The 12,500-nt window shown below is 43.2% G+C and overlaps 1 protein-coding gene across 1 annotated transcript in view; it reads right to left on the reverse strand.

Moving 5' to 3' along the window:
• Nucleotides 1-12,500, reverse strand: part of tenm2a (teneurin transmembrane protein 2a) — a gene marked incomplete at both ends in the record, with an annotated part of 191,758 nt that overhangs the window by 61,125 nt on the left and 118,133 nt on the right. The window contains 2 exons of the mRNA XM_080035807.1: nucleotides 1,542-1,780; nucleotides 11,767-11,998. Of these exons, the coding sequence (XP_079891933.1) occupies nucleotides 1,542-1,780; nucleotides 11,767-11,998 (471 nt within the window). The remainder of the gene's footprint in view (nucleotides 1-1,541; nucleotides 1,781-11,766; nucleotides 11,999-12,500) is intronic.

Below are 12,500 nucleotides of genomic sequence, written 5' to 3' on the forward strand. Positions count from 1 at the left end.
CACACACACACATATATATATATATATATATATGTATATATATGTATATATATGTATTTCATTAAAGACACATAACATGTATGTATACTGTATATAATGTTAAATGATATTAATAATGTATGTCGAGGTGATAAGGGGGTTGTTCTTTCTGCTGATGTTTCTTAAGATCCCCTCCATCTGTTGACTCCTGTCTCTGGGGTAAGAGGCCAATCAAGGGCTCTGTGACACATCTGCCACCTCATACACACACGCACTAGGACACACACACACTAACACATGTATTCATTTTCTATTCCTTTGTCTTTCTCAAACACACACACAGGATAGACATGGGATGCCCCCTCTTGTCCAGTGAGTGAGTTCAAGAAGGGCTAATGTCCACACCCACACATGCCCATACACTCCAACTACCTCTCTCCTTGTCCACAGATCCACTTGTAGACAGCCATCTCAATCTCTTCCTGAGGTGTTGGGTAAGTGCTCTCCTCAGAGTGTCTGCCATATTATTTAAGTATGACTTGTATACTGTATATCATGCATTGGCTTCAAATCTATGAAACTACATCTGTCTTACTATAGCTTGACTGACATGAAAACTAGCCCCTGATATACTGCAGTTTATCTGTCTGTCTGTCTGTCTGTCTGTCTGTCTGTCTGTCTGTCTGTCTGTCTGTCTGTCTACTGGCGCTGTGTGGAGAGCAGCACTCCCACTGAGTATGATTGTGGCCACAAAGCTACACCAAGCTCAGGCCTCAAGAATCAGATTGTGTTTAGACAGGCTGTTAGCTTGACACCTTAGTTTCTGCTGTGGTCTTGGATGAAAACAATTCAAAAGCAAAGTCGTGGGTCAGGGCCAATACAAACAAGGCTAATAATTAAATGAATTAATAATACAAATGAAGTGACGAACCCTTTGTTCGCCCTCTTAGTTTTTGAGGCAGAGATAGTCCGACACACGTCCTTTCGGTAAGCACGCACGGAGAGATGTTTGAGTTGGTGTAGAATGATTTATTAAACAATAACTCCGGTTGACTTTCCTAAATAATAAAAAACTCCAAACAATGTCGTTGATTTTGCGGCCAAAACAGGGTTCTTACTATACAAAAAAACAATACTTTTCAATGTGAAATAATATGAAGCAATGTGTTTAACGCGCGGTCAAAAAACTGTAGGCTCTCTGCCTTCCCAACCTGAATAACAGCCATTCTCCTCCCTTATATGAGGGCCTCCCATCCCCTCTCTCCCCAGGTGACACCAATACCTAATCACCACAAAATGCATAAATAAACATATGAATAAACATTTGATAAATATTTTTTTACACTTAGTAATTCGTAAATCATAATTTAAGCCATAAACTAAAAATGTATTTACTTAAATAAATATTAAACACAAAAAACTCTAAATGGCTCCAACAACAAATGATTAATAAATAAAAGAGATATTCATGTGTGACTAAGCACGTGTTCAGTCACAGGCAGACAGCCTCCAAACAAAAGGTGATTCATCTCATCCCCATAATTAATAACTCGTTGACTTACCGATGAAGTAGGACAGTAGGATGGCCAGCAGGGCAGCAGCTGCTATGGCTGTCACCGCCGCACACTTCCAGCTGCAGTACTTGGAGGGCTTCTTGAGCTTGAAGGCCGAGCGGGAGAAGGTGTTTCTGGGTAGCAGGCGTGGGGGCGGGGAGTACACCGTGCCCGAGGTCAGGGGGTAACCAGGGGACGAGCTACTGAACAGAGGGGTGGTCCCTGAAGATGTCTTGAACAAGAAGTGCCTGAAGAGAGAAAAAAACGCACAAGGTTATTTATTTTTTCTTCTTTGCATTTTCAAGCTTTATTAGACAGTACAGGGTTGAAATGGGGAGACAGAGAGAGAGGGGGGATGACCTGCAGTAAAGGTCCAAGGGTCGGATTTGAACCAGAGACCACTGCAACGAAGGCCAGAGCCAATATGGTACGCGCTCTATCCACTACGCCACCAGAGCGCCCCACAAGGTTATTCTACAGGCAAACTCAAATGATGATGTAAATGTTCACGTTATCAGTAGCAACTTTACACAGACCAATCCCATAAGTTGCATCTTTTTTCATCCTCATTGTATCCATATGTCTCATGTATAACATTGGGTTCCATTTTTTTCCACACCATGCAAAGGGACTGAAACACCTTATTACAGTTTGTCTTCTTGACTTGGCATACCAATTGAATTGACTGTGACTGACTGAAGCCTACCATTCACACACGCTAAGGAGATTAATAAGGAGCTCACGGGTCATTACATTTTTTATCAACAGTATAACAGGCTGATTTTCATACCACAACAGAAGATGTTGTATCATGATTTACTGGGACAATCCAGGCACCTCCACGTCAAATCAGACATTCAGCCCCCCCATGTAGCCAGTATAGTACCATATGTGTTTCATAAATGACATTTTTGCAACTATTCCACCGTGAGATTGGCAGTTGAATCAGGATCCTGCGATTGAATAGTCAAACAGTCAACCATTTTAGCTTATCCGTAGTTCTTACAGATAGGGGTCACACATGTGTGCCAGCTTCTGTCCAATTTCTCTTTTACGATGAGCTGACCTGTTATGTCCCCCATTCCAGTGCAAGCCCCTTTTTTAACCTCCACCTGCCCCACTCTTTCCCCTATCTTTGCTCTGCTTGCGTTCACACTACTCTGGTTATGCCTGCTGCCTGCTCTGAATGGCTGCAGAGGATAGCCGCCCGCCATCACCATTTCCTGTGCTCATTGGCCCGCTGAGGTCACAGCTCACCGATAGGATCAAAGAGAGATTTGAACCATCATCCCTCTGCTCATATTAGCCATTATCGTGTGCTGTGGACTGCACCTGCTCACCCCCACACACTCCCCTCTCTCTCCCCCTCCTCTCCTCTCTGCACACTGCCTTGGCTCTCATTTCTCTCCAGCCTGCTACTGCTCCACCCATGTCTTTCTCTCCCTTACAGTAACACCTCTTTTCCTGCTCTAACCTTGCAACGCTTAGAACATGATAGAAACTTTTCAAGGATACAGTACAAATAAAGCAAGACACTTTTAGGACACCTTTCTGACATATTTTGCAGACACATTGCGGGGAGTGAGGAGCTGCCTGTACACAGACTCCTGGTGCTACGACTGAAGAAAGCCCTCAGCTGAGCGTGACAGATCACAGGAGGCAAGGACACTATATTGCCTCTAAGATGTAGGAGAGGTTTTCTTTTGGTTGCATGTCTTTGGCTTTGTGTGTGTGTGTGTGTGTGTGTGTGTGTGTGTGTGTGTGTGTGTGTGTGTGTGTGTGTGTGTGTGTGTATGCCCTGGTGGTTTCTTGTAGTGAGGGCATTTCTGCAAAAAGAGGACATTTTGTCTGGTCTGGGGCCTCATTTCAGTAGTGGTGTTGGCCATCATTTCTTGGTTATGACATCATTATACTGGTAATTGCTGAGATCTGGCAACACATCAACATTGTTACAACACAGTCTGAAAGGATTAAAGAATGAGCAGTCAGACAAGAAGACAGGTTGTTAAACACTGGTTGTATAAAGTATTCTACTCCGATGAAAAACCAAAAGTGAGCAAATGACAAATACTGGCAACAACAATAACCCAATGCAGAGTGGGCCAGGGCTGAAGCTGCAAGTCAGCACAAGTCTTGGCTGTGAGGTCTTGAGACATATCCAAAATCAAGACGGATCAGTCCCAAGTCAAGACCTACACACACACACACACACACACACACACACACACACACACACACACACACACACACACACACACACACACACACACACACACACACACACACACATAATCAAGTCATGATGGAATAAGCCACGGCGGCATTGTTAGGCTAACTTTACTGGTGGTCTGATGACAGTTAATGCTAATGTTAGATGTTGCCAAGTTTTGAATCATTTTCAAAGATATTAAGGCTGCTTAATATTGGATGCAAAGAGTGTGTTACCATGCTGACACTGTTGAGGGCTTTTTTCATTATATGTTTGCATAGTGAATAATTTAATGATAGCTCGCCTCTTAGCTAACATTAGCTGGCTAAAGCACATTCATTTAACTTTCTTAACTTGTTTTGTCCAAAGCCTTTTTTATTGGAAATGACTTGCTATCCTTATTATGTTTAACACATTATCTTCCTGACAATGGATAGACCTTGAATCAATTCAACAGTAGCCTATCCTGTTGGTAAAAGATTAATGTAGCCGTGCACATAATGGACGAAACCTGATATTTGGGATTGAAATTTTAATCAAAGTTATTTTAGGATAACATACGTTAGCCGAATGGTAGAGATGGCCCAATCAGGTTGAGTTAAATTGAGCACCCCTCTCAATAAAATATAGTGACTCAAAATGTGCTCTACCAAACGGTTGAGCAGGCAGTTAAAGGGTTAAAGTCACCAGTCATTGGAGATAAAGTCAGAGTCTTTTCTTTGTCAACTGGAGTCATTCATATTATTCCTGCGTTCCAAATCACACACTCTTTCTTTTTACTACACTACATATCAAAGAACAGAAGAGTTTTAGGGCCACGGGAGAGAAAAAAAAATCAGATAAGGAAGTTTTTTTTTCATTATGTCGAGAAATGTCAAGAATAAAGATGAATACTCCAAAATGCTATTGGAGTTAGTGGGGCATCTATGTATTTTCAGCATACTGCAATTGACCTGCATGTATTGGGATATCCTAAATCTTTGCATACTAAATAGTAGGGAAGTATAGGGATTGGAACGCAGGGTATTTCTGCCTCAGTTCCAGGGCATGTGACTCCCCTCTGGCAGTCAGATAGAGCCCTCAAACAGGTGTGTGCACCAATGTGTTTCCAGTGCAGCTCACTCTCTCTTTTATTCATACTAGTAGCTGTGGCTCAATCTGATGATGTAATAATGGCTAACTGCTTTGTTGCGTTATTGTGTTCCCTTATCCTTCTGATGTATGTTAATATTGCTGTGTCATTCCAGTCTTTGTGTACGTGTGTCCAATAACAGTTGATGCGTTCAGAGCATAAGCATTTGGTTTGGTAGCACCGCTCCACTCTCTATCAATTATTCAGCCCAGTCTGTGTTGTTTCTCTCTCATCATCATATGCCTCTGTTTGTTAGAGAGGCAGGTATCCCGCTGTATTCCTCTTTTTTCTCCTCCTCTGCTTTTCTCCCTGTTACCTGTCAGGTACGCTGCATGACACCAAGGAAAGAGAAAACAAGGGAACAGAAACTCTTAGACTGATAGAGTTTGAAAAAGCACCAAGAGATGACACACAAGTAAATGAGTTTATTGACTAAAAAATGCCAGCCTCTCTTGGGGCATCTTACATCTTACCCGCTACCAAAAAGCAAGAACGTGCATTGGCAGGCACAGGCATACACACAGACAAACAGACTCCAAGGTCAACCAGCATGGAGCTGTGCTGCAACTCATTTGCACAGCCGTTGACACGCTTGATGGGAAGGCCAGCGGTAATTAATTACAATGCTCCACAATGTGTGTGAATGCAACGAGAGGTTACGCTGGTAGAATACTGGTAGAATGTGCTTGGTGTGTATTTGAACATGTGTGCACTGAACTCATTTCATTGCCTGGCTTTATTGTTTGTGTGCAGAGGCTCCACTGTGAGCTGGGTATGGGATGGGGATATGTCTATGGGCCACACACTAATTACGCGTAGGAATGGAAAGTGTCTAATGTGCTCTGGGGAGGTAATTGACATTGATTTATGTTGCCGAGGACCATGGAGGGGTTCTATCATAGCAGGCAGACGGCAATCACAACTCTGTATCATTAGGCTAGGGGTGTGTTTTTGTGCATGCTCGTAAGTGTGTCTGTGTGTGGGTAATACTGTGGGATTTTTGACGATGGTCCAAGCATGGAAACGTCACACATAATTAGAGAGAGCTGACAGAGACCCCCCCCCCCCCCCCCCCCCTCCCCCACACACACACACACACACCCTCCACCCCTCTCAGCCTTAATAACCAATGCTACCTCACTGTCAGGCATCCTGTCTTACACATATATACATGTACATGCAAAACAAGCAAGCACAACCTCACACGCTGAGACACATTTGCACAGTGCACTCCCACACATTAAACAGTACAAAATGATGTGGGGTTTTCTTTCTTGAGCTACCAAACATTACATGTCCATCCCCGCGCACAGGGACAAAACAGTGATATAAAAGACGGGCGTAGTAGGACAGAGAGAGAGGGCTAGAGAGATTAGACCATCGACGGAGAGGGAGTCGAAGGGAGGGATATGTTTTCACTCCGTTCCAAGCCACTTCCCCATCGAGAGAAAAAGAGGACCTGGACAATTAACCACAGAACAGAGAGCATGCTGGGTAATTAGCGAGAAGTCAAAGCTAGCATTCCCCTTGAGCAGACAGACACACACACACTCTCGCATCCAACGCACACACACACACACACACACACACACACACACACACACACACACACACACACCCTTCATTTTCTCATCCCTCACAAACATGTGGTTGCATAGGACAGCACTCTGAGAATCATCATCAGAGGTGGAGAACAATTAACGGACTGCGGCTCAGTATGAGGCTCAGTGATCTGACAATGAAACAAAGGGTTCAGTAGGGGAGCAGGCTTATGGAGGCTGGCAGGACAACTGTTCCCCGGCTACAATTGTAGGAAATAATAATGGCAGATGGATGCAGTATAATGGGCACTGGTGGGCAGACTTTTGACTTGAACAAAGATGAAAAATGTGCAAAGAGCAAAATAATTAAATTAATAAATAAGAGAATAAAATGTAGCAATGACTATCCAGATATGTCGCAGATATTTCTTTCTCCCCGAATGACACCTTGTTTTGGGAATGGTGGCAGCAGTCCCAGACGACAAATAGAATTAATAATAATAAGTTAATTAACTTATAGTTAAAAATATATTTCATAAAAATTTAATAAAATCAGGCGAAATAAGGGGCAGCTGTCACTATGAAGGACCTCTTGTGACATTCTACCTCTGCAGAGTACATTAGAGTCAGACAGGCTCTGATAAGTGTTGTAGTTTTAGAATATTTTACATTCCAAATCTTGAAGGTCATGCATCACAACCATGATACGTCAACACCGACTTACAATTTCTGAAGAAGTTATTTGAAATCTTTTGATCATTTTATATTCCTGAAGTAGTTCATACTAGCACCTAACATCAACAGAAAAACCAAATGGCTACTAGATAAATTCCATTTGTTATGTTAAAGAAACGTTAAATATGTCAACACCGTCAGACAGGAAATCTGACGGAGTTGACATCTGACGATGGTGATAGGTCAATGACGGTAAAAAAAACAAAAGCTGGGAGGTTGTGTCAAAGCTTAGCTCAGTAGCTTAGTATATGTTGGATACAAACATGTCATTTAATTTGCCTAAACATAGGGTTTGTATTTTTTCAATATTGCACCCTGTTTTGTCCCACTTCTCAAGAATCACTGTAATAACACACAGACACCAAGCAGTGGTGCTACATCACTCCAAAGGACACACATACAGTATAATGAGTGAGGCGATTGTTTAAAGCATCATGGTGTAGATTAGATGCATCAGGATCTGATGTGATAACTCTCAGCCAGTGATTGATTGATCACAATGGGCGCATTCCCGTTGAAATAATTAATCTGAGCAGCATGTTGCAAGGTCGGCTGAAATGAGTTTGATAATCAGCAGTTGGACACACGTTTGATGTGTTTCAGGAAGTTGGCTGGTGGGTCCTATGGTTCTCAGGAGCATCCCCAGTGGGCTTACTAACACTATGGGTAGTGAAGATAAGTATACCACTTCATCAAACGTCATGGAGGCAGCGGTTACATTTCCAACACACGGAGAATGTGTGTGTTCCTCCAGGTGATAAAATAATTTCACTCCAAGGTCACCTTGGTATCTGTAATGGAGTGTGTGTTAGAGTCCCAGTTGTTATGGAATTAGATCAATTAGATTCAAATGTCAAATTCAGTGAAATGGGGTTTGACGTGAAGTCTGTTTAGTGCTCAGAAATCTTTTCATTTCAACATCCACAATGAAATGATCAAAAGAAACAGAACGGCTTCTGAATGGACCTTGTGGTAATGCTTATTATATATTTCCTAATATACAACATCAAAGTGCTAAAATCTTACTTATTTTTGGTGTTTCATTACGCCTTAAAATGAATTCCTGAAGTTAGATTGCAGTAAAACAGGTATTAGAGAGTTCAGTTTGTTATTTTCCTTGTACTTCTCTTCCACCCCCTGTGGTTGCCATAGGTAGCCTGTCTGTATCTGTCTTCACAGTAATGCATTTGAAAGTCATTTATGGAACACAGGCCTGGCCTCCGCTACTCCTAGCAGATAAATTGAGATGCTGCAACCTTTCTCAGTGATCTTATTTCTCCCCTAGAGCGGCAGCCCACAGCGGGGCGAGCAGGGGAATGTCCTGAGATCACACACACAGATTGAAACTGGCATCAACTAGCCGAGAGGCGCCAGGGGAACGTTTGGAAATCAGGTGCTTTCGCCGCAAAATGCTGCAACACATGTACACACATGTGGGCTCCCATGCACACTGAGAAATATATTCTTTCTGTCTGTTTATTGCGCACACATACACACAGACACGCACATGCACGCACATGCACACACACACACACACACACACACACACACACACACACACACACACACACACACACACACACACGGTAGCCATCCAAAGTCATTTATCTCACACTGGTAAATGTATCCATGTTCGACTGGCTCCAATCTCCCTCCTCTGCCTTTCTATCTTCTCTCATACACACTCCCAAAAACAATCTCCTTCAATCACCAGCTCTCTCCCTCTGTATCTCTCCCTCCTCCACCGTAAACCATTGCTCTCTCTCTCTCTTCCCTGTCTTCTATTTCTTTTCTATATCACTCCTCATCTGTTTCTTTCTCTGCCAGTCATTCAGGCTCTGGGGTGTTCTCAGGTGATCAATCTTCTGGAGCTGTCAAGCCACAACACACACACACACACACACACACGCACACACACACACACACACACACACACACACACACACACACACACACACGCACACGCACACCAGTGGACAACAAATGCCAACATTTGCATATGATTACAGTAGGGACTAGGGAGCGGACCGAGCTGTGTGCAAACATCCACACATCGCACACAATCAAAGCCCTTATATGTGCACGTGTCCCCATCATCTCCAGGCTGCTGGCTATAATGAGATGGAGGCCGGGCTGTGCCAGCGAGCCATGGATGGTTTGAGTCTCTGGCTCTGACCCAGTCACAGGCTTCAGCAGTTCCAGCCAGCCCACCCAGCCTCCGCCATCAGCCTGCCCACAGAGGAGGCACCGAGCTGGGGCTGGAGGGAGGAGCTGTATACTCTGGGCTCTATTAACTGCCACAGGCTGCCAGCCTGTGAGAATGTGTTGCCTTGTTTGAATCTGTAAAGATGGCATCACAGTCGGCGTGAAAGAGGATTTCTTATAACTTTACTTTTCTGAACCCACACTAAACAGATCTAACTTTGTCAATCATATGCATCCCCATGGCAACACAGGTATAGATAAACAACTGCCATTGTAAATTGCTCCTATATAAAGACGTAGATATTCTCTTTTCTTTTGACCCATGGTGCATACTGGTGGAAAGCACAGGTCTAGCATATATTCAGTGGGGCGGAATTAAACATGGCCCGGGCTTCATAAATACTGCACAGGGCCGGCACTCTGGGGAGCTCCTCTGGACCATCAGAGCTGGGAGCCACCGCGCCCAGCAGGAGAAACACAACTACAGCTGAAAGAGTAAATGCTCACAGAGCAAGTGTGCCGCATGCTAGCATAGCATGTAGGCCCTCTCACCACAGGCTCATGAATAGTAATACCCTGCATGAATGCTCTGCTTGCCTGGTAAGTGTTCTTTGTGTACTGGCAAAAAGTGCGTGTGTAGTATGTGTGAAATGGTTTGTATTTCCTGCTTTCCACACTCCAGGTTGCATGAATAATAGCTTTGACACATGGCAGCGTTGTGTATGCGTTGTTCTTAGGGATGAGGTAGAAAAATGCATTTGAGTAGCTCACTCTTGTGAATCAGAGGCCAAGAGCAATTTTCTTTTGGGTTAAGCGGTTGGTATATTGGCTTAGAAGGATGGAGGAAGAGGCTCAGTGACATGTATACAGAACGTTCAGTGGTATGGTGCTTTCACAGTGAACGTACTTTGTGTCTTATATAGGCCTACATCCATAAACATAATGAAAAACTACATCTATCTGCTTAACAAATACACTGCTCTGAAATGTATATGAGACTCTCAGGGAAACCAATGCTTTTTACATCCCATAGTTATACTCAGTCCACACATTGTCCCTTATGTTGTACATTTTTCAATTTCCTCATTTACTGTTTATTGCACATGTTGTAAATAATGTTCTTCATAATGCAAATGTTCAATGTATTACTTTCTATACTGTTAGATGTTGCCTCACAATTCATGTATTGTATATGTGACTTATCTTATTTGATCCCTCTGTATGTATTGCACCTTGGTCAGAGACAAACGTCATTTCAATTTCCTCTGTATTTCTGGCACATATTGCAGAAATTGACAATAAACTTGACTTGACTTGAAAGGGTTTAACTTCTCCTTAGTACTGATCTAGGACCTTCATAACACACATCATGGTGCCCACTGTGACTATGAGAGGAGGTCACAACAGTTCACTGTCACATGCAATTTGCTGAAGGGAGAAGGATGGAAATACAATCAAAACATTGATGGAAAGATACAATTATGTTAGGTTGGGTGTTAAGTCAGGGCCATGTCACTCCATTATTTAAAGGAGTAAAAAAAATACAATAGAGTGTCCTGGTAATTCCAACAGAATCATCATGATAAGTGGATAAGCACAGGGAGGCAAATTGAATTAGTGTGGGGACCTGATGTAAAATGAACACTTGAACTTTTGACTGACAGACTGCATTCAATCTAATTCCTTCATTGTACTGTGTTTGGTGAGAGCATAATGAAAGTTGTGCAAGATGGTCTGCAACTCAGTGCATTAGCGTTCCTTAGAATGTTTTAACCCAGTTCAAACTGTCTTGATGGAGATTACCTTTGCCTGAGCCATACAGCCCAACATGGACATTTTAATTTAGCCTTAGCGATATAGCTAGAAGCCAGCAAGCTTGACAAACTATTGTGAGAAATCATTACTGTTGAGATGCTCTCAGTCTTAACCCCAGAGAAAGTCACCATGTCACCAAGCTTCCAGCATCATCTACAAGAAACGTGAAGACATTTAGCCTCCCCCTTGAGTGACAAGATACTGTACTCAGTTATGATTCATTACTGCTCCACCCCCACATGACAGTGATCCAAGTCTTCCTTTTTAGGGAGTTTTTATACTTAATAATCTGAACAGATTATATGATTACAGTTCTGTATCATGTCTTCATCCTGGCACTTGTGTCTGCATGGTGACTTTCTCTGGGGTTAAGACTGAGAGCATCTCAACAGTAATGATTTCTCACAATAGTTTGTCAAGCTTGCTGGCTTCTAGCTATATCGCACAGGACTGTAGTTAAAGCAGCATGGCCCTGCAGACCTCTCATTCCCTTTCCATTGATTGCCCAGGCTTACTCCAGTGCTGTGCTTACAGTAAAGTTGCTCTACAAATAGGCAATTAAACATGTCAACAGCATAAAAAGAGAGGAGCTCTGACCTGGTCTCCAGCGGGACATTACTGTTGAGCACCCAGCTGTCTTGTAGCTGGACAGACTCCGGGGTGGTGGGCCCATCTCCAGGGCCCGGGGCGGGGGCGTGGATGGGGTTGCGACCCCCTCTCAGAGTGTTCCTGTTCAGGCTGTTGGCTGACTGGTGGGATAAGGTGTGGTGGTTGTGAGGAGGGGGCAGCGGAGGCCGTAGTGTGGACTGACTGTGGTGGTTGGAAGCCCCTGGAAGAAGAGACAAAACAGAAATACATTTTGAGTGCCACACGCTCTTTGTAGAAGGAACTCAAAGAGAGTGTGAGATGAAGCCAGGGAAGGATTCCATTCACAAATGATCAAATCAAAATAAAGATGAAATGATTTTTATATCACCAAAACAAGTAAAGCCTTTTCAGTGAGGAGATCGTTTCATGAACATTTCGTTATGTGCTACGTTTGTGTCAGCAATCATTTTCCCAGAGTAAGTGTCATGTGTTCTAGATGGTCGATAACTTACTTTAGAAGGACATTTCAGCTGAATGGATACATGAAATTTGATAATCAAGTTGTCGCTATTTCCTTCCTATTTTTGGGTTCTTTTTTCAAAACTGAGAGACCGTGTGTGTGTGTGTGTGTGTGTGTGTGTGTGTGTGTGTGTGTGTGTGTGAGCAGTATTAGAGCACTCAGCGCAGTGTGTGCCCTCATATCTTGCTCTCAGACTTGGGGGAACATGTCAGCTACAATCCAA

This window comes from Ammodytes marinus (assembly GCF_949987685.1).
Source record: "Ammodytes marinus genome assembly, chromosome: 10".
NCBI classification, from domain to species: Eukaryota; Metazoa; Chordata; class Actinopteri; order Uranoscopiformes; family Ammodytidae; genus Ammodytes; species Ammodytes marinus.